The sequence below is a fragment of the Anthonomus grandis genome, chromosome 8 (assembly GCF_022605725.1).
Source record: "Anthonomus grandis grandis chromosome 8, icAntGran1.3, whole genome shotgun sequence".
Taxonomy (NCBI): domain Eukaryota; kingdom Metazoa; phylum Arthropoda; class Insecta; order Coleoptera; family Curculionidae; genus Anthonomus; species Anthonomus grandis.
This window is the reverse complement of record NC_065553.1, coordinates 29159260-29186952: the sequence shown is the minus strand read 5'-3', so window position 1 is coordinate 29186952 and position 27693 is coordinate 29159260. Positions and strand designations below refer to the sequence as shown.

Genomic DNA, 27693 nt, shown 5'->3' with positions numbered 1-27693 from the left:
TGCTAAAAGACTTCAAGTTATAAGGAGTAACTTAGCTCAAAAAATTAATAACTTTGAATCCCGCGAAATGGATGCAGCTACAAAATTAATACATTTACGTCAATATGATACCATTTGCTTAAGAACATTCATTAGAGGTTTAGCAAACCCTTTGCAAAGTATTATAAGACTGAAAAACCCTGACTGTATTGAAACAGCCATGACCATGATCACCGAAGAAGAAAACTTTCAATATACACAGAATTTATATAAACCTTATTGACAACAATTCTCATAAATACAAAAACAACCACAACATAAATATAATCAAAATCAAAATAATCATTCAAATCAATTAACAAATTCGCATAAACAACAAAACCATTCTTATAATCAACAACAATATTATAGACAAAATAACCCTCAAAATAGACAAAATTTCCAACAAAATTCTTCTTCAACAATTCCTAGAGGCCCTGTACCTATTCAACCAAGATACATACCTCAAAGACCCCTTCCAACAAACGAACAAGTATTTGGAAAACCCAAGAACGTGTTTAAACCAACAGGCCAAGTTCCAAAAAATAAACCTGAGCCCATGTCAACTCGTACAAGTTATACGATACCCAGAGACCCTTCTAATAGAAACTTTAGGTCTCAAGAAATCTTCCAAATAGATAACTCGAATCATGAAGACTTCCAAAATCATGAATATGATGATCCTCAATACGATCCATCAGATTATCAATCAGATTATCCTGATGAAAATGCTACTTGTCTAGGTCATTATAACCTACCCAACCCAATTGAAAATTGCGATTTAGAAGAAAATCAAATATCTTGTGAAAATGAAAATTTTCATACAACCCCGATTTTCGATCCTCAAAAATGACCTATGAAATAAACACTCAAACAACCAATAATAGTTCACCTTATATAGAAATAAAAAATCCCCCTATGAAATTACTAATTGATACTGGATGTTATCCTTCCATTTTAAGACCCTGAATTGCTGAAAAATATTTCCCAGACAGAATTTATCAATTTTCCTCAAAATTAAAAACAGGTGTAGGAGAAAAAGAAACTCTTTTTAAGGCAGATTTATCAGCATTTAACGAATTCAAAACAAATGAACCAATTTCATTTATTTTATATGATTTTCACGAATTTTATGATGGAATTTTAGGATTAAAAGAATTAACTCGATTTCATCTCAATATCGACCTGACTAATAAACAACTCATTAATCTAACTCGAAACCTTATATTACCCTTTAAATATCGTGAACCTGAGTCAAGTTTCAAGATAACGGTAAATGCACACGAAATCCTTAGTACAAAAATTCCTGTTACCACACAAGAATTTGTCGATGTTGAAGCTGTCGCTGTCATTCCTGAAGGTACTCTTGATAATTTATACGTGCCCGAAACGATATGCACCGCAGAAAACGGTTTTGCCCGCGTAGACATTTACAATAATACCGATGAAAACATATCCGTTGACTTAGACAAACCTTTTAATTGTTATCTTTTTCCCGAAATTATAAAAGAAAATTACGACTTTTTACATATAAACGAGTTTATCAATCAAAAAGAAAAATCCCATTTTTCTAATAATTTTTATAGAAAGAATTTCGACATAAAATCTCAGATAAGACACGCTCATCTAAATGACGAAGAAAGAAGAGAATTATTTAAATTAATTCGAGAATTCGTTCATATTTTTCATAAAGAAAATAAAAAATTAACTTTTACAAATAAGATTAAACATGAAATAAGGACAACCGATGAAATTCCCGTACACTCCAAATCTTATCGCTACCCGTTCATCCATAAAGAAGAAGTCCAAAGACAGATAAACAAGATGCTCAATGATGGAATAATCAGACCAAGTCAAAGTCCCTGGAGCAGTCCAATATGGATAGTTAGCAAAAAGCTAGATGCTAGTGGAAAACAGAAATGGAGAATAGTCAATGACTATAGAGGAATAAATTCCAAAACCATCGACGATAGATATCCGATTCCTAATAAACAGATATATTAGACAACTTAGGAAGATGTTCATATTTTTCAACGATAGATCTTTCTTCAGGATTTCATCAAATTGAAATGGCACCTAACTCGATAGAAAAGACAGCATTCACTGTAGAGAATGGACACTACGAGTATGTGAGAATGCCATTCGGATTGAAGAACGCACCCGCAACTTTCCAAAGGATAATGGATTATATACTACGAGGCCTTAAATTCTGCCTAGTATATATGGACGATATAATAATATTTTCTGCAAATCTGGAAGAACACGTAAAAAACTTGAGAACAGTTTTTGAAAGGCTAAGAAATGCCATGTTAAAAATACAGCTTGATAAATCGGAATTTCTTAGAACTGAAGTAGAGTTCTTAGGACATGTTATTACCAAAGAAGGAGTAAAGCCAAATCCAAAAAAGATCGAAGCCATACAAAAATTCCCGATTCCTAAAACAGCTAAAGAAATAAAATCATTTCTCGGACTATTAGGATATTATCGAAGATTTATTAACGGATTTGCAAAGCTGATGAAACCTTTTACACAATGCTTAAAAAAAGGCGTAACAATTAAACTAACACCTGACCATATAGAAGCATTTGAAACTTGTAAAAATCTTCTGTGTAATAATCCCATTCTGCAATATCCAAATTTTGAGAAACCATTTATCTTAACAACCGATGCATCTAACATAGCTATTGAAGCAGTTTTAAGTCAAGGTAAAGTAGGACAAGATTTACCCATCGCCTATGCTTCAAGAACTTTAAACCCAGCAGAAACAAATTATTCAACTATTGAAAAGGAATTTTTAGCCATTGTTTGGGCTACAAAACACTTTAGACCTTACTTGTTTAGAAGAAAATTTACAATAATCACTGATCATAAACCCCTGCAGTATTTATTCAGTTTAAAAGAACAAAATTCCAGATTAGTAAGATGGAGATTAAAACTTGAAGAATACGATTACGAAATACAATATAAAAAAGGATCCATAAATACCAACGCAGATGCCCTATCTAGAATAGAAATCCATATGATGGAGAATGATTCAACAATTGGCAGCCCTGGAGATATTTCTAACGACATAGATCAATACCTTTCTAACGAAAATGTTACATTAGAAGAGTTAGCCCAACTAACTGAAGTATTTGATTCATCTTTAACACAACCTAATCCTCCAGAAAAAGAAAGTAAAATCAAAATTTTACAAAATATCCAAATAAGACCCCCTGGTCCATTAACAAGTGGAGAAACCACACACTCTGCAACAGAAGACCCAATTCTAAATATACCTTTTACAGAAAATTGTTTTAACACCTATACAAATCAAATCTTAATAACTCACGGCTTTAAAAAAAAATATCATGCTTTTAAAACTACTCATTTTGGAAATAAAAATCGATATCATTTAACCTTAACTGAAAACTATGAAAATGAAATAATTTACTTCTTTAAAGAATACATAAACCCCAAAGTTGTATATTGTTTATTTATTAAACAAACTGAAATCAATAATCTAGAAAATAAAATAGCTACTATTTTATCGAATACATTCAGACACGATTCTTATAAATTAGTGATATCTAACACCTTTTTAAATTATATAGTCGATACTCAACATCAAAGAAGCTTAATAGAAAACCACCATGAAAAATCATGTCATAAAGGTATTAATGAATGCTTAATGTCTCTAAAGAAAATGTATTATTGGCTTAACATGAAAAATGATCTAACTGAATATATTAATAATTGTGACATTTGTTAACAGGCAAAATACGATCGCCATCCCTTAAAATTAAAGTTTTCATTAACCCCAACTCCAAAAGATCCTTTAGAATCAATCCACATAGATACTTTTCAGATATCTAATATTAAATTCTTAACAGTAATTGACGTATTTTCACGATATGCACAGGCATACCCACTAGAGCCTACCAATAATGCAATAACTGTTTTAGATAATCTATCGATATTTATTAGTCATTATGGAATACCCCAACTAATCACTTGTGACAATGGTACTGAGTTTAAAACATCCCTTATGATAGATTTTTGTTAACTCCATAATATCAAAATCCACTATACCACACCAGGCAACTCTAATAGTAATAGCCCTGTAGAACGTTTACATTCGACCCTTATTGATTCCATTCGAGTCTTAAAGTTAAAACACCCAAATGCGACAACAAAACAACTCATGCTTTATGCCATTATGGGATACAATTGTTCTGTACACAGCGTAACAAAACAAAAACCCTTTGACATAATAAACGGACGTTTAAATGCTTTAGATCCCTTTGATTTGACAGACGAAATTATTATCAATAAATATGTTATCAATAAATATGTTAACGAAAAGAAAGATTAAAAATAATTTATGAACAAATTTATAATCAGTCAGTCAATACAAAAACCAGATTAAATGAAAAGCAAAATAAAAATCGTGAAATACCACCCGAACTAAACCCTGAAAAGAAAATATATATAACGGACAAAACAGCCTTAAGAACCAAGGACAAACCCCGTAAAAGAATTGAATACGTAAAACAAGATATAGGTAACAAAATAATAACACAAAAAGAGAAAGTCATTCATAAAGCTTTAATTCAAAGGCCTAAAACCTTTCCTAAAAAAGACTTTCTTCTCCCCAGGAAAAATGAACCTCCTGACGAGCCTCGCCATCATCCTACAGATGACAGCAGCGATAGCGAATGACCGTAACCTTTTAATAAATCCTATCGAAACTCCACTACTCCTATTTCACTTAGGAAATGCCAGAGTTATAGAAAATAAACATACCTTTATACATTATATAGAATTAAAACCTCTACAATTAGAATTAGAAAACATAGAAAACGCTTTTAGAATTTTAGAAGCTGCATGCAAACATAATTAACTCTCTGCTTATGCACCATATTTACACTATTGACCTCTGCTTACTCATGCTAAATATTTCATTAACGAAGTTAGAATTAAGCTTAACAATATTAAACCTCACAATAGAGCTAAACGTGGCTTAATTAACATATTAGGAAAAGCATCGAAATGGCTTTTTGGTACCTTAGATGCAGATGATGAAGAAAGATATGAACAAGCAATAAATGAGCTTAAACTTTCTCAAAACTCTTATAAAAAGGAGCTTAACTTGCAAATATCATTAACAAAAGACTTAATTAATAATTACAATAGCACTATCACTATTCTAAGCAAAAATCAAAACTCTTTGAACGAACATATTGCTTTATTCGAAAAACATATGAATAAAACTATTAATGATCTCTCAATTTTATTAAAACTTCAAAATACCATAAATCAATTAATAATAAATTGTCAAAGTTTCATAACATTTTTAAACAACCTAGAAGACGCAATAATGTTTGCAAAGCTCAATACACTTCATAGTGCAGTAATTTCAGCTAGCGAATTAGAACAGATAATTTCTAATTTAATAACTCTTTATGGTGAAGAAAAAGTTATAAAATTTATAGATTTAAATTATTACTATCAAATTGCCGGATTACAAGTAAATTTCTCAAAAGACAAGATTATATTTGCCATACATTTTCCTTTATTTATAAAAGAAAACTTTAATATTTACCACTTGTTCACCATCCCTATAAACAATTCAATTATTGTTCCGGAATTACCTTACCTTATACTTGGGCCATACTCGCACCAATATCAAGAAGAAGCCTGTCCTGTCGTCCAAGATCAATACGTTTGCCAGAACAATTTAGGACCACCAAAAGCTGATTGCTCAACAGCTCTGATCCAGAAAGCTGAGAACTCACCTTGCAAGCTCCTCAAAGTCAATGTGTCTACCCCTATTATACAAACTATTACCAATGAGTTTGTATTGATAATCCCAACTTCCTCAAAAGTAAAAATCCAAATGCTCTGTGATTCAAGAAGAATTTTCTTCGCAACTAGACCTAGTTTGGTCCAGATACCATACAAATGTGGAATCGAAATCCTCGGATCCCAATTTTGGAATGAAGAAACAATCCTGGATTATGTACCCTTCCAGTTAATAGAAATATCCTTTACCAACATTGAATTCCAATTACCCATGGAAACGATCCAGCTCGACTCTATCGATCCGATCTTAATAAAAGCACTTCAAGACCAGGCAAGAGTTATCAAAACCCTTCCAGAAGAAGATGACCAAATCCATCCAGCCACATGGAGTTTTGCCACAACCCTTGGAGTCATACTGATCCTGTGCTGCATAGCCTTTGCAGTATACGAATTTTTCTTCAAGAAAGGAACAGTTCCAGAAGATCCAGAACAGAAAGAAGACGCCACCAAGAATATTGGAACAAACATGACATCCCTGTTGTTTCAATCTTAGGAGGGAGGGATACTTTTATGTTAACGTTGCTTTGTATTATATTTCACTGTATTTGCTAGTTTAAGTCTATATAATATCATGTAACGGCCTTATGCCTTAATCTTCGTTGTACCATACTTGCTGCTTGTACTTATTGTCAAATAAAAACTGTTTTTTAAAACTTGCTTCACGCGATAAGAAACATAACTGCTTTGCAAACATAGTTTGTTGAAAGCGATATTTGTTTAAAATTTTGCGATTTTATGCTTCGACTTATAACGCTTTGCAAACATAGTTTGTTGAAAGTCATAGTTGTTTAAAATTCTGCGATGTTATGCTTCGACTTTTAGTTAACGCTTTGCAAACATAGTTTGTTGAAAGCCATAGTTGTTTAAAATTCTGCGATGTTATGCTTTGACTTATAGTTAACGCTTTGCAAACATAGTTTGTTGAAAGCCATGTTTGCTAAAAATTCTGCAATTTTATTCTTCGATTTATAGTTAACGCTTTGCAAACATAGTTAATTTGTTGAAAGCCATATTTGCTAAAAACCTACGATGTTACACTTCGACTATAATAACACTTTGGAAACGAATAATAGGTTGTTGAAAGCCACGAGTTTTACAGAGTATTTTTCTACGATATTGTTTAATGCTGTACAAGCAGCTGGGTTTGTTGAAAGTTACATTTAAAGATTTTTGTTGAGCCAAAAACAATTTTTTTTTTATCAAATTGATATTGGTCAAATGTTTACACACACATTGACATTTAAAATGGCGATTTGGTAAAATTCTGCTGTTGGTTTTTTGTTGTTACAGATTGCTGCCGAAGTTGTTGTCTCTTTGGCATATGTCAATTCGAGAGCGAATTGAAGTGTCAGGTTGGTCGTGTAAGAAGTACCGACGTAATGACGACGCGACGCTAGGTCATCATCATAGATCGTCGCCTTAATATTTATGCTTTGGGATACTTATGTCGGCGGGGCAATAATTATTATAAGGTATTTGTTAATTAATAGCTATAGTTTATTACTAGTGACCTAAGAGTTATTTTTCTTTAGAATTTAAATTATGGTTACGTTAGTGTTTTTACACTTTTTAGTATGATCATGATGTTTACTTTTTGGGACGGAACTGATTTAGAAGGGACTCGCTCTTTGCCTTTCTTTAGGAAAGCATGTATTTTTGTTGTTCGTAACGTCGCAGTTTTATTATTTTTAATATAATTTTTAATTTAATTATCGAGTTTTCTTACATATATAAACTCTGATGAGAACTGATTTTCTCGCTTACTATTGTGGCAAATTCTTTAATTAAGATTTTTAGTACTTATTATATGGTCTTTAACCATTTAACTAATGAAATTAAAAATACAAATCCTGTTAAAAAAATCATTTTTTATGGCTTAAAATAAATTTTGGAATAATTTTATGGTCGAAAACAGTTTTTATTTTTAAGTTTTTTTTTAATTATTTTTCACCAGAAAAATTAGTGCTAGTATTATCCCGAGTTTTTTCGGGTAACATATAATGTTAACTAAAAAATTGGGAAAAATCAGTTACAAAAATAATAAAATACAATTTTTCTAAAAGTCTGTCTTAGTATGATATAGTTTGAAGCATGGCACCACACATAAGCAAACTTCACAATCTGCACACCAAATCACATCTGCATCTTGATTGTTTTCGTATTTTTTTGCCATTTGCGTCTTTTTTACGGCTGCATACTTGACACACTCGTGTTGGATTTTGCTTTTTATCTGTAGCAGGTATATACTCAGGAAAATGACGTTCTGTGATTCTTAGGGGATTGGAAAGTGCTGATGGACGTCCCTTACAATGAGTTTCAACTGAACAGTAATTTTCCAACATTTTAGATATAAGGTCCATTCTAAATTGGAGATGCATTTTGAGTCCACCTTTTTTTTATACAACACGAAACTATTCCATAAAGCATGTTCGAGGAGGTACCACGTTTTCGAGTAGGGGAGACCGGGGACAATTGAAACAGGGGACGGTTGAAACAGTCGCCATTTTTTTTAGACGCGAAGGTAAAAACTCGTGTAAGCAGCCTCACAACGTTTGACTAATTCCACATTTTTGCTCGACAGTGTGAAACTAGCAGTTGAGCAAAGTGGGTGTGTTTGCGCTCGGCTCTCTTATTTTATGTCAACAAAGTAATTTTTACGTTTCATCTAAAAAGTGTGGAAACAAGAAATTTAAGTGTAAGTACACCACTTTTTTGTTTTTAATTTTTTTTTTAATGTTTTTGCTTAGGTTTAGCAGCCTAAACTTATTAGTTTTAATTAAAGAGTTTAAAGGAAAATAATATTTTGCCAAAAAAAACCTGAAGAGGACAATTGAAACAAAATGTAAATAATTTTACGGGGACGGTTGAAACATAATTTATAGAAGGCTTTTGGTATTATTTTTGAGTAAACTGATTAACTGATTGTAACAAATTCTCTGAGGGCTATTATTTTGTTATAGAATGCCACGTGAAAGGGTCAGGAAAACAAATAGAGGTACCAAATCCAACTTGGTTTACCAAAATGCCTATAGGGAGGTTATTGAAAATGGAGCATCCGTAAGGTCTGCGGCAGATTTGTTTGAACTGATTAGTTACATTAGGCAGATTTATTAAGAAAAAGAAAGAATCTATTGAATAAGGGTCCACTGAAACTATAACCACAGCTTAAATAATTACACAGCTGGAGCACTCCCTCATTTTTACGTATTTGGGCAGGTTGGCGCGCAAGACAGTTCTCGGTTTAAAACCTCTCAAAACCCGACACCCGTCAGTGCAGTGCAGCAGGCGAACTTGGTTAGCGTGTATGCGGCAAAGCGATATTTATGTGTTCTTACGTTCAGTTGCCAGTGACGGAGTATAATTTAGTTTTTTTTTTTGGGATTACATTATTTGTATTAATAACTATTATATACTTTTGTGTTTTGTGTAATGGACATTATGGAATCAAACCGAAAGCCCGGAGGCCTAACTTGTGCGGCTAAAAACTGTCCAAATAAAAGTTATAACTGCAATAAAAGTTTTTTTAGATTTCCTACTGATCCTACCAGGTATGTAGTTTTTGTTTCTGAATTATATAGTAGGTATAGATGCGACATTTTTTTAAAATAGGTATGTTATGGGTTATGGACAATGTAATTAATCTTATATGAGAAATTTTAACAAAAAATAATGACTTACATGCATTAAACCATGCATTTTAGGAATTTTTTTATTGATATTAGGTACCAACCTATCCCATCTCAACCCAATCCAAAACCCTTATACCAATTTTACAAAAATACGCTATCAAGCTTTTAAGTTACTTTTAAGGTTGGGTTTACTGGGGTTGTGGTTTAAGTTGGTTATGATTTACATAATTAATAGGTATAGGTAGGTAATTTCGCGTTAAAATTAATCACTGTCTATAACCAGTATACGGAGTATTATTAAGAATGTATTTATACTCTATTTCAGAAATGTATAGAGTAATAAACTGGGGAATTCCGCTCTGTTTGGCTAAATTAATAAGGTTTTATTGCTCTATATACATTTCTGAAATAGAGTATAATATAGGAAAGTGGCACTGTTTTCCGCTCACGATCCTCTTATAATATTATTTAACAATATTAATAATATTGAGTAGGTATATATTATAGGCATACAAATTATTAGATGTATATGATTTCATGGTTTTTTTTTCTCTTTAAGGTCTATATTATGGGTTATGGCCAGCGGAAAAGGCGATCTGATGTCCAAGTTAGATAGCCTGAATAAAAGCTACCGACTTTGCAGTGAACATTTTGAAACTAAAATGTTTACGAACAAAGTTGAAAGCAGTTTAATTCCTGAGGCTGTTCCAACTATTTTCTCAGCAATGGAAGGTTCTTTAAGATTTTCAGCATCGGATCATAGCTATAGCCGCCTACCTCTCCAAAACTTAATGTTGAACATCGGCGTTAAAAGACCATTAGAATCAGTAGAAGCAAATACGTGCCCCCCTCCAACTAAAAAAATACGAATTCTCCAGGATATTACGATTCGTCCAGCAAGTATGTGATTATGGGATTAACATTAAAATATACATCAATCACTTTAAATATTTTTTAGATGATTTTCCAAAGAAAAAATGTTGCTTTCCCCATCCCCAAACCCTTTTTAAAATGATTCGTGGCATATCCATACGTCCTGGCCTACAAAATGATCGTTTATTTACAATGTTGCAGCAAAAAATCAATGGGTTTCGTGAGCAGGACAAATATTGTATGTTATGCTTAGATGAAATGAGTATTAAGGGTAATTTATTCTATGACAGATCATCAGATTCCGCTATAGGCTTAGCCGCAAATGAACAGGGTGTTCAAGAATTTAAACCTGCTTTGCATGCTACTGTTTTGAAGATAAGAGGTTTATGCACTAAGTGGAAGCAGCCAATCGCTTACTATTTTAGTCACTCTTCTTATCCATCTCAATCACAAAAAATAATTGTTACTGAAGCGATTAGAAAGTTATCCGATATTGGACTAAAAATACCTGTTTTTACTACTGATATGGGGCCAAATAATTTGCAATTAGCAAGCAAATTAGGCATTAAACGCAATAATTGTGACTTTTTTATTGCTGAAAATCAAATATCGTATTTTTTTGACATACCTCATATATTTAAGGCTATTCGAAATATGTTACTAAAATACAATTTTTTTATTGATGGAAATATTATATCATGGAAATATATTAAAATGTTTTATGAAGTTGATAAAAAATATTCTGTTTGTGCAGCACCCAAATTAAGTAACTCCCATATAAACCCTACAAATTTTGAGAAAATGAAGGTGAAGTATGCCACACAAGTATTTAGCGCCACAGTGAGTGCAGGAATAAATTTATATATTAGATTTGGTTACCTTCCCGCAGAAGCAGCTGCTACTTCTGCTTTTATTGAACGAATGGATCAATTATTTGATTTGTTTAACTCATCAAATATAACATCTTCCAAACATTTTAATATGGCTTTTAAGGGTACGCCAATGCAGGTTGACTTTTTAAATGATTGTTTATATTTTTTAAATAAACTAAAAGTGGTAGATAAAGACAATGTTGTTATAAGTAATAGAATTAAATCAATTAAATATTTAAAAATAACAATAAAAAGTCTGTTCTCTTTATGGAATCGCCTAAGCTCTACAGGACATTTCAAATTTTTGCTTACGAGGAGACTTAACCAAGATTGCTTGGAGAATACTTTTTCCAAAATTAGACAGCAGAACGGCAATTGTATTAATCCAACGACAATTCAATTCATGCGAAGTTTTAAGAAATTAATTGCTTTAAACCTTTTTCATTCCGGAAACGAAAATTGTGAAGCAGATATTGAACCGATTCTTTTAAGGCTTAGTAAAATACCTTTGGAAATACAGTCTGGCAATGTGCTACAAGTCATAAAATATACTCTACAATTTAAAATAGACACTGACTACCAAAGGGATGATATATTGCAAACTAATTTTGTAAGATATGTATGTGGGTATTTATAAAGAAAAGCTCTTGAAATTCATTGCTGCGACATTTGTAACGTCTATTCAAATGCACACAAAAAACTGGATGATTCTAGTTTATTTATTTTCTTTAAGGCCTATAAAAACGACCCCTTATTCGGAAGTCTTAAAAATCGGCATGATGATTTTGTGGATTTAATGAGCGTCATTGAAAGAATCTTTCAAAGTAATTTTGAAAATTTTATAATCAGGCCAAAAATTTGTGAAAGATATTTGAGCATTTGCAAAAAAATTTGGTACCGACACCCCTGTCCATATTTTCCACTACAATTTGTGATTCATTTATATTTGAGAGTGCGTTTATATTATACCTTTAAACGTATAAATAAAAATTTTAGGCAAATAAATAAGAACAAATTAATAATATGGCGCCATGATTAATACAATAATTTAAACGATGATTTTTAATTTGTAATAATAATGTAAATATATGTATAATAATAGATAATAGATATGTATGTATTATATATAAATTACACTAATGTATTTTTAGAATTAAGGTTACTATTGTATTTTGTTAATTAAATCCTACTTATATACAACACTTGAATATTAATTTTAACCATACCTATACCCATACCTACTTCAATAAAAATTTGAAACTAAAAGAAAACATTATACATATTTATCTATCTATAATGCTTTCATAAATTAAATAATAAATATATATTTACAATTTTGTGTTTTAAAAATTCATTCTACTATACGTGATATACGTCCCTGATCCAAACTAAATCGAAAAAAAAATTCCAACTAAATCATGAATTTGCACAATTTCTAATTTTTCATTATAATAATTAATATTATCAATTATTATTAGATTGTTTTATTAATAGTTAGATTATTTCTAATTATTTCATCATGATATACCATCATCAAACTAAAATGTATATTTTATACTTTACGCATTCGTCCTACTACGTTCCTGACCCAACTAAAAAAATACGTAAATATTCCTAGTCCGACCCCGAGTTTTAAACCGAGCGAGGTCAAATTTCTTTTGTTAAGAATCTGGCCAAGTGCGCCTGCTGGTCTTCCTTATGCTGTGCTATAACAATGGAATATAGGTGCGTAAGACGAGTATTTAACGTTGAGCAGGAAAAATCTAATGTTAAATACATAATAAAGGCATCTCAAATATTTTACGGTCTATCGCCAAAAGAAATACGTAAACTGGCCTACCAAATAGCCGTAAAATATTCATTGAATATGCCGAATACATGGACTAAAAACTCATTGGCAGGAGAAGATTGGTTTTCCGGTTTTATGAAACGTAATCCTGAACTATCAATCCGTTGTCCCCAGGCTATAAGCCTTTCAAGAGCGACCAATTTTAACCCAACAAATATACAACTTTTCTTTGATAATCTTGCCACGGTAATAGCCAGATATAAATTCCAAGCGAAGGACATTTATAATATAAACGAAACCGGTGTTACGACGGTACAAAAACCTGCTAAAATCGTAGCAGAAAAGGGACGCAAACAGGTAGGGGCACTTACATCAGGAGAACGTGGCACTTTGGTTACAGTGGTAATAGCGGTAAAAGCAATTGGAAATAGCATCCCACCAGTCTTTATTCTTCCAAGATTAAGATATCAGGATCATTTCGTTCGTGACGGTCCACCTGGATGCATTGGAGCAGGAAATGCTAGTGGCTAGATGCAAGAAGATGAATTCTTGCTTTCAAAAACATACCAACAGTTGAAAATAAAGTTTTGCTTTTAATAGATAACCATTAATCTCATATAAGCATACCATGCTTGGACTTTTGCAAAGAAAACGGCATTGTTGTCCTCTCATTTCCCCCACACTGTTCACATAAACTACAATCTTTTGATCGATCGATTTATGGTCTATTTAAAAAAGCTGTAAATTCAACTTGCGATTCTTGGATGAGAAACAACCCAGGCAAAACGATGACAATTTATGACATCCCCAGCATCGTTAAACAGAGTCTCTCTATGGTTTAACACAATCTAATATTGTTGCTGGATTCCAGTGCACTGGTATATGGCCGTTTAATCGAGATATTTTTACGGCTTTAGATTTTGCTCCATCATATGTAACTGACAGACCTGCTCCCGAAAATTTGCAGTTAAATATCCCCCAAGAAGTCCAGGCAGAAGGTTTAAGAGAGAATAAAGATTTAAGCAGCACTGATTCTTTTCCAAAATTAGTAAATTCAACTCTCCAAGAGCGTCAACGAGCGGAACTGTTTCGTTAGAGCCACCAAGCACCCCGCCTCCAGTTGCATCTAAGTGTCCAGTCAGCCTCTAACCTCTCTTTGGATGTGTTTTTACCTGAGCTAATAAGGCCTACAGGGAAACACAAAAGTAGAGAATCCACCATTTATACGAACACACCAGAAAAAGATGCTATTCAACAAGAATATCAAGCAAAAAAAAAGAAGAAAGTGAAAAAAAATTGGTGATCCAAAAAATACATCAAAAACACCAGTGTCCAAAAAAATTCGTCAACAGAATAGTCAGGACGATAGCAGCAGTGACAATAAAGACTGTTTTTATCTAGTATGTTTGGAATCGTATAGAAATAGCCGTTCAGGGGAAAAATGGGTGCAATACATTGATTGCCACCAATGGTCACATGTAGAATGCACTCGTCAAGAAGATTTGTATATCTGTCATAACTGCATGTCAGAATAAATATTCTACTTTGCTAATTTATCTTTATTTCAGCATTAGGATAATTATTATTTTGTTTAAAACTTTTGAATAAAAAATTTGGTTTTATTTAAGTGTAAAAATTATTCGTATCAATGTTTTTTCTTCATATTTCTAAATTAAATGTTATTTCAGTATTAAAATAAATATTTTGTTTATTCTTAATGGTGTTTCAACTGTCCCTGGTATGTGTTTAAACTGTCCCCGTCTCCGGGACAATTGAAACAATATACAAGACTATATGTTTCCTTTAATATCTTACAGGCATTATATAATAAGTAAAATAACCTGATTTAAAATATACAAGGAATTAATAAATGTCCTTGTAAAAAATTAGTAAAAGCTGTAAATATGATTTTCTCTAAGAGAAAAATTTAAATATTTGGAAATTGTTACAATTGTCCTTGGTGTCCCCTAATTGGATAGTCCGCTAAATGCTGGTCAACTTTGTCAACTCCACCCATTGTCCCATTATAGTCATCTATTGCTACAGGTTTTTAAACTTCTTTTCCCTTACTTTTTCTTGGTGGCCATTGCGCAATTGTGAATTGTAGATAAAACAGCTACTTCCCTTTTGTCCTTCCATTTGATGACTAGCACTTTCCCCCTTTGAAATTCTACAGCTTCATTTTTTTTCTTCAGTTTTTTTTCATGTCTTGTGGTAGATTCTTCCTATTAAACCTAAGTGTTCCATAAGTATCTGTTTTTGACGCTATCAAGATGTCGGCTAATTCAGGTGAAGTATAAAAATTATCTGTAGCAAGGCAATGTCCCATCATGAGTAAAGGCTTCATCAGTCAGCTTCTTCAAGAGTCATTACAATTTTAGTAGAACTAGGTAAATTATCGTATGAGTCGTCAAATTTTGTGCCCTTCCCTGTGTATATAATAGGGTCCCAAATGTAACCACTAGAAGATTCGCACAACATGTAATTTTTTATTCCAAATCTGGCTCGTTTATTTGGGATATACTGGATCCATCCAAATCTGCCTTTATACAATAATAAGCTCTCGTCTATAGTAACGTCCTTTTATATAGTGTCTTATTTTTTACATTTAGGTAGGTAAAAATATCCCAAATTTAATTCAATTTAGGACACGGATGTGTATTAGCATCATAGTTTTCGTTATTATAGAAAAATGCAAAAAATTTTTTATTTGACAAAAACGTTTATATGGCATTACCTTAGCAAATATGGAAGTGGTTATTATAGACTTCTTGGACCAGTAGAGCGATAAATCCGTTTTTTTTATGAGAGACTGCATCACATTTATTGTGAAAAACACTCTTATTTCATCACAAGTTGTTGGTTTCCATTTATCTCTGGTTCTTAGACGCCGAAAAATTCTCCGAGTCTGACTGGCATACCGGTTTGTTTCCAAAAAAAATCTGCTAACAAGCTCAATATCAAAAAACAAGTTGAAAAATTCCAGTGAATTTTCATTGTCAATAATGTTGAAGTTCAAAGACGATTGGTCAGTAAATTAAAATCTTGGAGGGCATGCTGCAAGACTATTTATACTTTGAACAGTCCACTGGCGAGCATTTATTAGAGACTGCGTATCACTTACATCTGACTCTTCATCAGAAGACGAACTACTAACTTTTTCTTTCTCACTTGACCCCGACTCGTCCAAACTATAATTTTCAACGTCAGAATCGCTCGACGAAATTTTAACACCCGTTCTATGCAAAAACCAATACTAAACTAAAATCTAACAAACGAGTAAACAACGACGATTAAATCAGGACCATGTGACACCCAAGACCAATAGAAACACATAATAAAACTCTTGGAAATGATGGTATCAAATGCACGAAATAATTCGGTTTAGCGCCTAAACATTTATTTTGTAGTCCAAACAAAATCGGATAAGAAATCAATGAAACATCGAAAAATAAAATAACTCGGGATAGTTAAATTTTGAGGCGTAGCACTAAGACGACTTTACTCGGGATATGAAGTTAAGAGGTTAAGAAGAAAAGAATAATTTTGAATTTGTTCGAAATTTTTATGGCTATTACATTAACCAAAATGCATAACACATTGGCTTAAAGATGTTTCGCATTTTATCGTAGGAATGTTGCCAACCTTGCTTAACCTTTATAGTTCCATTCCGCTGCTAAGTATGGACTTTTAAGCTACTGCATTTCTTTAACTAAACAGTAAAAACGTTTTTATCCACTCATATTCTAAATGACAAACTACGCGAATAATAAATATACACATCTTATCAATAACATAAACATATATTTAAAATTCATACAATGCAGGTAGCATCAGTAACACAAGTTCCTTCAGAACTAGAATAGCTTTGTCCTGTGCTACAATTGGTCGCTACCACATAATAGTTCCATAAAGCCAGCACACACTCATAGTACTGGTTGCAGCTATTTGACGGCCACTTCTGTCCATTGACGTTGCAACTAGCTGGTGCTGTCACTAAAAAATATTTGAAAAACGCACACTATCTGACAACGCTATTAATGACAGCAGCTGTGCAATTACATGTCAACTTTAAGATGATAGGTTTATTATATTTTTATTTAATAGAGCAAAAAGTTATTGAGATGCATAATATCAAATCCGATCTTATATTTATTTGTAACAGAGACCTCTTAAAGCTGAAAGTATTTGTAATGGATGGTTATAGAAAAGAAAAAAAATTAATTATGGTTTATATTAATAATTTCATAATCATATTTTATTGGCATTTTATGTTAATTAATGGTTTTATAATAATAATAATAATAACAATAATAAAATAATAATAAGAGCAATACATAAATATGAAATAAAATACAATTTTGTTATAGCTTCCAAATGATATTAATGTTAACTAGGTACACAATTTACTTACAAAACAAGTATAAAAAAATCCAACACCACCAGGCCTTCTTCTTACCTGTAGTTGCCTCGGTTATAGTAGTCGTTTCGGCCTCAGTAGTTGCAGTCGCTTGTGTACCAGTTGTGGAATCTTCTGTAGTATTTGCGATGGTAGTTGTAGAATTCGTAGCGGCATCTGCTTCACTAGTGTTAGAAGTAGCTGTAGTAATAGATTCTGTAGTAGCTGAGCTACTTGTAACAGTCGCAGTATCATTTGATGCAGCAGTGGTTGAAGTAACCGTTGTTTCTACATATAAAGTAATGGTGATAGAACGTGATATATTTTATGACGGAAAACATTATTGCCTTAATTATTATTCAATTATAATCAATTAAGAAATATGAGTTCGCTTGCAATTCGTAATAAAAAAAGCATATTTTAATTTAGCGATGCTTAGTTATGCTAAATAACAGCATCCCTAAAATTACTTAATTTGAATAATAAAAAAAGAAACTGAAACTTCTGATAATCTTGAGAACGTAGAGTCAACAAATAATTTTTCTATTATTTTACAATGCCAAAAATTAGGCTGAATAAAAGTAAGTATTTTATTCAGGTTATTTAACGGTTTTATGAAAATTTTAAAAAATCCTCATGACAGAACAGTCTTACATTTTCAGAAGTATCAGAGAAACAGGTTTTGAGGATTATAGATAATATTAAATCAACGGCTACGGGTTTACCCACATAGCATGCGATATCCACTGTATATACCTATAAAGTCCAGAAGGTGCAAAAAATATTCTGTATGTTTTATGTAAATACATTACACATTGAGATGAACTTTATTTTTATATGTTCAAGTATAAATATTACATGTATATATCTTGTGAACATTACCGTCACCTGCTAATTTTTATACCTTCGATATATCCATCGTACATACATCATCATCACATCGATATACATATAGCCCTAGTCAGGTAGCAAAATGACGTCAAATTACGTTAAGCGACGTTATTTTAGGAACGTCACTTTTATGTCTTTGTGTCGTCCTGATTGGTGAACAAAATTAAAATTTTAAACTAAAATAAAAATGAAAAAGAACAGACAATGTCGAGAATTGAACCCGGGATCACCTGCACCATATTTGCTGTACAACAAATATTGGATTAGATTAGGTATATTATTTCATATTTTAAGGGTTTAAATATCGACAAGAATTAATTTTTTTAATGGCTATTTTACTTGCTTCTGCCATGTATTTATGGACATGGTGGCCGGCCATATTGTTCAATAAAACTTTTTTTTATAGGTATTTGCTAGCAAACACAGTAGAAAATAAAGGTCTTATTTCACCAGAAATTCCTTTTATTATGACGACCGGTTTCGCGATTACAATATCATCGCATCATCAGGTCGAGGACTAAAAGTAAAAGACACAATTTACATAGATACTACGCTTATCAAAATTGGTAAAATGCTGAATAAAATCGAATTTTAAAGCGTACTTACATTGTTAAAAACGAGATTTGTCAAAACAAAACAAAAGCACATATAGAACGGTACAGTTAAAATTAAGCGAGTAAATCTTATCGTAAGATAACAAATAATACACTTAGGTTCAAAACAATAACATCTAAAAAGCACCGTTACAACACAATAGACAAAACGACCTAAAAACTATGATAACCGCCATTCAAACTAATCTGACCAACAGAGTCATCTATATCTAGTTTTCATAATTAAGAAAGAACGTTACAAAGAAATCTATATAACCGAAAAATCTATATATTTTATATCATATAACCGAATGGGTACTAGATAGCGGTACCCACAGTAACTTTAAAATATTTTTTTTTTTTTTTTTTAACTGTTTAACTGATGTTGCTACCAGTTTATATTAAGAAAACAACGGGGTTTTTATTAAAATAAATTAACCGCAAAGGGAGGGCAGAGTTATTCAAATAAAATATTAATTAAATTAGTTTCAGGAATGTTAATCTGAATATTAAGAGATTTATCATATTCTTTTTTGAGAGATCTTTTTATCTCGAGTAATTCAAGATTATTTAGATTTATGTTGTCCTGAACTCTATGTAAGATCTTGTAATTATTTAGTAGATTCGATGGGTGACCGGTCTCCATAATATGCTTAGCAACATTTTCGACACCATTCTCCAAACTATCAATAAAACTGATTTACTTTTTATAAGTGTATGTTAAAAACTACATTGTTTATAAAAAAATGTGATATTTACTTTTATTTTTAATGTTAACCTTTTCTCAAGAGGTAATGTCCGCCCGAAATATTTTTCTACAAAAAAGTTTTATTTTATACAGCGTTTACAGCATGTCACCTTAATCTAATATTTATAGATTTAAAAAATAATTATAGGAAACATGGCATATTTTATGGGCGCGCACTTATTAAGATTTAGAGTTGTCAGTATTTTTGTACCAAATGTTTCCTGTTCCTTATTCCTTTAAGGTTTCCTTGACCAAAGAATATCTGTTTTATTATGTTATACTTACAAATGAATAAATAAATATATATTTGCAATTTAATTAAAAACGTTTTTTCTTAATATTTAAGTCCTAAAAGATCTAAAATAAACATCGTTCTATGAAAATATTTGACGTCTTCCAGAAGCCTTTTTCAAAGGTATTAAATGAGTTGGAGACGCTTTTAAAGAGTGAATCGCGTGATAACGAGTCTCTCCAAGTGTCATTCGAGTTAGTGAGCAATAGATATGACAGTTTACAAGCGCTCGATTGTGAAATATACCAATTAATGTTAGAGAGTGCCTCTGAGGAGGACCTTGAGCGTGAACTGGAAACTTGTGATACCTACTCGAAGAGGTTTATCTTGTTAAGAGTGAAGTATAACAAGGTCATGGAGGATTATGGTTCTGATAGAGGCGAGAGCCACGTGAGCCACCCAGGAACGAGTAGTGCTGCCAGAGCCGCAAATAGTGGAGAAAATTCAGGTAATATGCGTAAATTTAAATTGCCTAGAATAGAATTTAATCCATATGATGGGGACATAAAGGGCTGGTTAGGTTTTTGGGCTCAATTTTAAAAAATTCACGAAGACAGTTCGATTGAAAGTTGTTACAAAATCGAATATTTACGTCAAGCCACTGTATTTGGAAGTCGGGCGCGACAACTGGTGGAGAGTTATCCCGCTATGTCTGAGAACTACGCCAAGATCATTGAGAGTATGCTATATAGATTTGGCCAAGAAGATCTACAAATCGAAGTCTACGTTAGGGAATTATTAAAGCTCATCTTATCTAATGCTACACCGCAAGGGGTCGACGTTAGTTTGTTATACGAGGCTCGAAACCCAGCCGCGTGCTCTAGAAACTTTGGGCATTACTTCGGATAGGTGTGCTGCTATTTTATTCCCACTGATTGAGTCTTGTCTGCCCAATGAGTTGTTTAGGGTGTGGCAACGTTCTACGTTTAACAGCTCTACTTCAAGTCTCGAAGAGAAATTGAAAAATATTATGAGTTTTCTTAAACAGGAGGTAGAACACGAACAACGCATTAGCCTGGCAGCTGAGGGTTTTGGGATCGAGGGCATGAAACTAAAGGACTCTTCGCAGGATACTGGTGTCAAATTTATAGCAAAAAGTAGGTCGTTGGTAAAAAAGACGTTTCCTGGCGCTACAGCGGCTACAGCTGCTGGCCTTATGAGTTGTGAAGCTGCACGTTGTGTTTTTTGTGATGGTCCACATGAAAGTGACAGCTGTTTCAAGGCGCAGAAAATGTCTGTATCTCAAAAGAGGGACATTTTAGCAAAAAAGAGAGCCTGTTACCGATGCTTGAAAATAGGCCATCATACAACCCGATGTAAAGGACGCATGCGGTGTGTTGTTTGCAGTCGGTCGCACGTGACGTTAATGTGTCCAGATTTAGCAGTGAATAAAGTCGATTCAAAGCCACAAGAGAGTAGCCATCCAAAGAATACCCAGTCTCCGACTAGAGAACAAACTTTAACTAATCAGACGTCAACCCACGTGTTTTTGCAAACTTTGCTCGTAACCTTGAAGGGTTTGAATGGAAAAAAAAGTGTTAGAGCACTGATTGATACGGGATCGCAGCGAACCTACATTTTGAGTCAAGCTGCAATGGAGTTAGGTTTGCATGTGAAACGTCGGGAAAAAATCATGCATTGTTTGTTTGGAGGCCTTGAAACCGTAAAGGATCATTATTGTTATGATATCACTATCACTAATGGTGAGTTTAATTATACTTTTGAAGCTGTGGACCAGCCAAAAATATGCGCCGATGTGTCTCCAGTTTTTCGAGGCCCGTGGACCAGTGAGCTACGAACCTTAAATATTGAGATTTCCGATGATGGTGATGAGGGTCCTATTGAACTCTTGTTGGGAGCGGATGTATCCGGATTTTTATTGACTGGGGGCCGGCAACAGTTGGCGTGCGGGTTATTTGCAATAGAAACTACTGTCGGTTGGACGTTAATGGGGAAGATTCCAATTCAAAAAACAAATCATCGTGATAGTGCCTTAACAATGTTGAATGTTTTGACTATGGACGCCAAGATTGGTGACTTATGGGATCTTGAGGCAATAGGAATTAAACCGCCAACCGACAAACATAGCCAAGAGGAAATGGCGGTGGCAGCGAAGGAGTTTTTCTTAGAAAATGTTACTGTTGATGACAACCATCGCTATGTAGTACGACTCCCCTGGCGTGAGGATCACCCGCCGTTACCCACAAACTATATTGTGGCTCAAAAAAGGCTGTGTTCTACCGTAAGGAAACTCAAAAATGAGGGTAACGAGTTTTAAAAAAAACGAGTTTTAATTAAAAACGAGTGGCAGACGGAAGGGTTTATTGAGAAGGCAGCGGTTTCGGGTGATGTGCAGCGAGAACGTGGTCATTTCCTGCCTCATAGGCCTGTGATAAAACTTGAAAGTACCACAAAAATCAGACCTGTGTTTGACGCCTCCGCTCGGGAGAAGAATGGTGCATCTCCGAACGACTGTCTGGAAAAGGGGCCTAATTTAATAGAGCTTATTCCTTCGATTTTGTTAAGATTCAGAGAAAATAAGGTTGGTGTGATCTCCGACATCAGGAAGGCGTTTTTGCAGATAGGTGTAGATAAAAGGGATCAGGAATATCTAAAATTTTTGTGGCTGGATCCCCAAGGTCAAGAGGTCGTTTTCAAGCAGAAACGTGTCGTTTTTGGTCTAAATAGTTGCCCTTTTCTTCTTGCTGCTACTCTGGAATATCATTTGTCGCAGTGTGTTCGAGAATATTGTGAATCTGAGTCTGCTTATTCTGGAGATACTTTAAAGCGGCTTAGTCAAAGTTTTTATGTAGACAACTGCGTAACAAGTTTACCAGATGAGAAGTCTGCTACTGAGTTTATACAAGAGTCCGTAGTGATCATGGCGAAGGGTCAGTTTGACCTTAGAGGGTGGGAGCGTTCACACCCTGGTGAAACCTTTGAAGAAAATGAGAAGCCTTGTCCAGTTCCTGGCATAAATTGGACGCCAAAGGAAGATTTTATTGCAATCAATGCACATTTTCTACAGGACTGCATGGGCATCGAATATGAACAGGTCACTAAACGCATGATTCTTTCAGTTGCTCAACAGGTATTTGACCCAATTGGTTTTCTGTGCCCAACAATATTGGTTCTCAAAATAATGCTGCAAAAATTATGGAAAGAAAACCTTACTTGGGATCAGCCAGTCGATGAGGTTGTAGCAAAATCTTTTAAATCCTGGGTTAAAGTCTTACCTTATGTGATAAACATCAAGATACCACGCTGGATCCTGATTGGGGATAATGCTACTGAAGAAGTGACTGTTCTTACGTTCTGCGATGCATGTCAGAATGCCTACGCGTGTGCAGTTTTTGTTCGTGCTAAATTGCACCGAAATGTGTCAGTTTTCTTGCTCGTTGCCAAGTCCAGAGTGGCCACTTTGAAAAAATCCGGATCAAAGATGACTATTCCTCGTTTAGAATTATTAGCCGCTACGATTGGAGCTAGGCTTTATACGAATGTAGCTGCCAACTTAAGTCAGAAGTACAGGTGTTTTTTCTGGAGTGACACCGTTATATCCTGGATACAAAGAAAGGAGGAGTGGGGAGTGTTCGTATGGAATCGAGTAGCAGAGATCCGAGGCCTAACTTCTGTAAAAGATTGGCGCCATTTACCAGGGATTCAAAATCCTGCTGACTTGCCATCTAGAGGGAGTTCTCCCAAGCAACTTTTGGACTCCAAATGGTGGGAGGGACCATTATGGTTATATGAATCAGAAGAGGACTGGCCGGCATGAAATGTAACATGTGACGAAGAGGAGGTGTACGCGGAGCGTAAAAAGAAATTGGTAACTACGCTCATCAATGTAGGTGGTACTAGTTTTTGGAACCTTGACTATTTTTCTAAGTCCGCGAAGACAATAAGAATGATGGCCTACCTTTTTCGTTTCATTCACAACACTAGACACCCCATTGATAAACGTGTAGGTGAATTGTCTTTGGAAGAGCTTGAGGTAGCCGAAAAATTTATTTTTAAGGTGGTACAAAAGGAGACATTTACTGGAGTTAACGCCCCAAGAATAGCTAGTCTAAGCCCGTTTTGTGATGAAGAAGGTCTAATTCGCTTAAAATCCCGTGTATCTAACAGAAAAGACACACAAGACTATAGGTTTCCCATAATACTTCCAGCAAAACATTCATTCGTACATTTTTTGATTATGGACACACACCTCAAGTCTTGTCATGTCGATACGCAGGGGCTGTTAGGTCTGCTTAGAGAAAAATATTGGATACTAGGGGGAAGAAGGACAATGAGGTCAGTTATCTCCCAATCTGCAAGAGATTCGACTCCAAACCTGTAGACGTGAAATCCCCTCCCGAGTAAGAGACGCTATGGCTTTTGAAGTAATAGGCGTGGACCTAGCGGGACCACTATTCTTGAAAAATGGTCAAAAGGCGTGGATTTGTTTGTTTACATGCGCCGTTTATAGAGCTATTCATTTAGAACTTTGTACTTCCTTATCAACGCCGTGTTTTCTCCAGGCCTTTCGTCGTTTTGTTGCGCGACGTGGAAGACCAAAAACTGTTTACTCCGACAACGGTACAAATTTCGTTGGAGCGGAAAATGCTTTTGCCTCGTTGGATTGGGATATTATAGTGCGGGATTCTTCTATTCAAAGAATTCGGTGGCGTTTTAACCCCCCCACAGCTTCATGGTGGGGAGGGTTTTGGGAGAGACTCATTGGTGTATTAAAAAAATTGCTTAGGAAGACTTTGGGACGCGCGTCATTGGACTATGAAAAATTGACAAGTGTGTTATGCGAGTGTGAGTCGGTGGTAAACGCGAGGCCCCTGACGTACCTTTCGGAGGACCCGAAAGACCTTGTCGCCTTGTGTCCGGCAATGTTTTTACGGGATCAACTCGAAACCCAACGTGTCGCTGTGTAAAAGATTGCGCAAAATCCAATCTTTTCGTGAAAGTCTACGTAGTCGTTTCCGAGTCGAGTATCTTGGACAGTTAAAACTTCTTCATGATAAACAGGAAGAACGTAGTGTAAATGTTGGAGATTTAGTCATTGTTGGTAATGACAACACTAAAAGATTGGAGTGGCCAGTTGCTCGAGTTGTAGAGCTGCTACTTGGTAGAGACGGCAAGGTCCGTTTGGTTTGAGTCGAGACTAATCGAGGGCAACTGTTGAGGCCTGTCCAACGACTATATCCTTTGGGAGTGCTGCCGGATGTCAGAGCTGCCAGAAATCCAGTGTAATGAAGGCGATTCTGAGGGTTAGCCCGATGGTGACTTACCAGTTCCTGTACCTACCTGTTCCAGTATCGGGGACACTGAATGTCCACAAGATGAAGCCAGTGCGGAAGTGTCTTTTCGAGTGGAAAAGGGCAATAATGTAAAAGTTACTCGTGCGGGTCGGGTTTTACGAAAACCATCGCGTTTCGATGATTTTTAATTTGTCTCGGTTCGAGTGTAGTTTTAAGTTTTGTTTGTTAGCTATAGTATTTATAATTAAGTATTTGGTCCACCAGGGAAATGTAAGATTGATAATATCTCTATTTTTTGTTATGAGAAATCTTTTGTTAGGTATGTTAAAAATTTCTCAGGTGGGAGAATGTCGGCGACACTGACTTATTTATTTCACATTAACATGAATGGTTTTCTCAGACGGCGACACTGTTCACTGTTGATTCTATTTTTAGACGGCGAGGGCCGACTGTCAGTCATGTCAGTCACGTCAGTCACTTCACGCGCTATGTAAGAAAGACCGCTCGGGAAAACGGGCTCCGATTGATAAGTTTTAATTTGATAATTTTCGGATTTACGCCGGTGTTCTTTCATAAATGTTTTACCGATAATTAGTAGATTTGTCGCGCCTTTTTTATTTAGTAGATTTTTTGACGGCTTCTATCAAGTAAAGTGGTTATGAAGCTAATTATTTAGTTTTATTTCCCTTTAACGAACGTCGAGGCCTTAAAACGGGTAGTTTTATACGTGCACAACAACAGAAATTATGTATATATGGTATATCCGGAGCATGTTTCATGGATATAGGTATCTATATACCTTAGGAATATTTATTACATTGCCTGGAATCTTAAAAATGTATTTGTATATTTTATAAAGATACATGTAACAGATACATAGAATATAATTGATGTTTATGAGACATTCCTAGAATATAACCCTTGGATATAGTTTAAATATCCAGTATATTCAGGATATACACTATACATACTAATAGTATATTCCATGTATTATCTAGTGTGTGACAAATGTATATTTATTTCATCTTCATAAAATAAACAGAGCATTAAAAATAGACAGATTATTTATTTTATAAAGAAAAGCAATAGTGTTTCTTTGCTTAGAAAAAGTTATCTTATGGCACTTATTGATATTAAGGGACATTCTATTTAAGTGGTACCAATCAAAGAACAAATTAAAGTCTTTTTGCAGGAGCACAGCATCGGAAAGGGATGTGATAGGCCTAAATAGCTTCACATCATCAGCAAAAATTAGCACCCGACAATTTTCAAGTTTCCAAACTAAATCAATCAAAAAGAGGCAAAACAAAACAGGGCCTGAGTGAAAGCCTTGTGGCACCCCAGATGGCACCAAAATTTCAGAGGAACACGGACCTCCAAGATTAACAATCTGGGTTCTACCTCTGATGAATCCCGAGATCCACTGAAGAAAAGGCCCCACAATACCTAAAGCCCTTAGCTTCTACAAGAGTACCCCATGGTTAACCCTATCAAAAGCCTTGGAAAAATCTGTATATATTGAATCAACCTGAAGTCCCTTCTCCAAGCAGCGGTAGAGGTAGTTGACATACAGCACCAAATTAGCATCAGTAGATCTGCCTTTTATAAATCCAAATTGCTCAGGATTAAATAAAGATTTAAAACTCCAGGCAATCCTATGACTGACCAGGCAGTCAAGCAGCTTTGGCAACTCAGATTGGTTACACACAGCCCGATAATTGGAAATTTCATTTCTACTACCAGATTTAAAAATGGGTCTTAGAAAACTTCTCTTCCAGAGAGTGGGATAAGAACCAGTACCTAAAAATTTGTCAAAAATTAACAGTATTGGTTTCATAAGAACACAAACACATTTCTTTAGGAAGAATGCCGGAATCCCATCTGGTCCAGCGCAGACCTTATTCTTAGAGGAAGTAATGAATATTTACGCAAGTAATAAATTCTAGTTTATGCATCCCATATTTTCTTTATATATTAAACGAAAAAAGTTAAAATAAAGCCTCTCCCAAAAACTTTCGACACACAAGTATTAAGTGATCTTCAACCAATAAGCATCCTTCTAACTCTACCAAATATTTTAAAGAAAGTTATGGAAATTCAACAATAATTACATATAAAAAAAATTGTATTTTATCAATTACATAATCACATAATGACAGGGCTATATGTGTGTAAAAGATGATATTTCAGCTGTAGATTCAAAAAAACTTACTTTGCTAGTAATGCTTAATTACAGTAAAGCCTTTGATGCTCATAACCTTTTAATAAAAGTACTTTCTCTTGTCCACGTGGAAGATGAAGCATTGGTCGAGAATTATCTGAAGGATAGATACCAGACTGACTACAACGGAAAAAGCTTAAGTTAAGAAGGGTGCCCCAAGGTTCAATACGTGGGTCTCTTTTGTTTTCATTGTACTTATCAAACCTCACAATGATGTTCTTATCTATACAACACTATTGTGTTGATGATATACAATTATATATTTTTC

General features: G+C 34.2%; 1 protein-coding gene across 2 annotated transcripts in view; it reads right to left on the bottom strand.

The window, feature by feature from the left end:
- Nucleotides 1–16810: 16810 nt before the first annotated feature.
- The window catches only part of LOC126739456 (mucin-21-like), a 32083-nt gene continuing 21200 nt past the window's right edge, over nt 16811–27693 (bottom strand). Inside the window, exons 6-7 of one of the 2 annotated variants that reach the window (XM_050445138.1) lie at nt 17441–17713; nt 16811–17022 (exon numbers count right to left, since the gene is read on the bottom strand). In XM_050445138.1, the coding sequence (XP_050301095.1) occupies nt 16841–17022; nt 17441–17713 (455 nt within the window). In that variant the 3' untranslated portion in view covers nt 16811–16840. The remainder of the gene's footprint in view (nt 17023–17440; nt 17714–27693) is intronic. The other variant, XM_050445139.1, reaches the window with a different exon arrangement.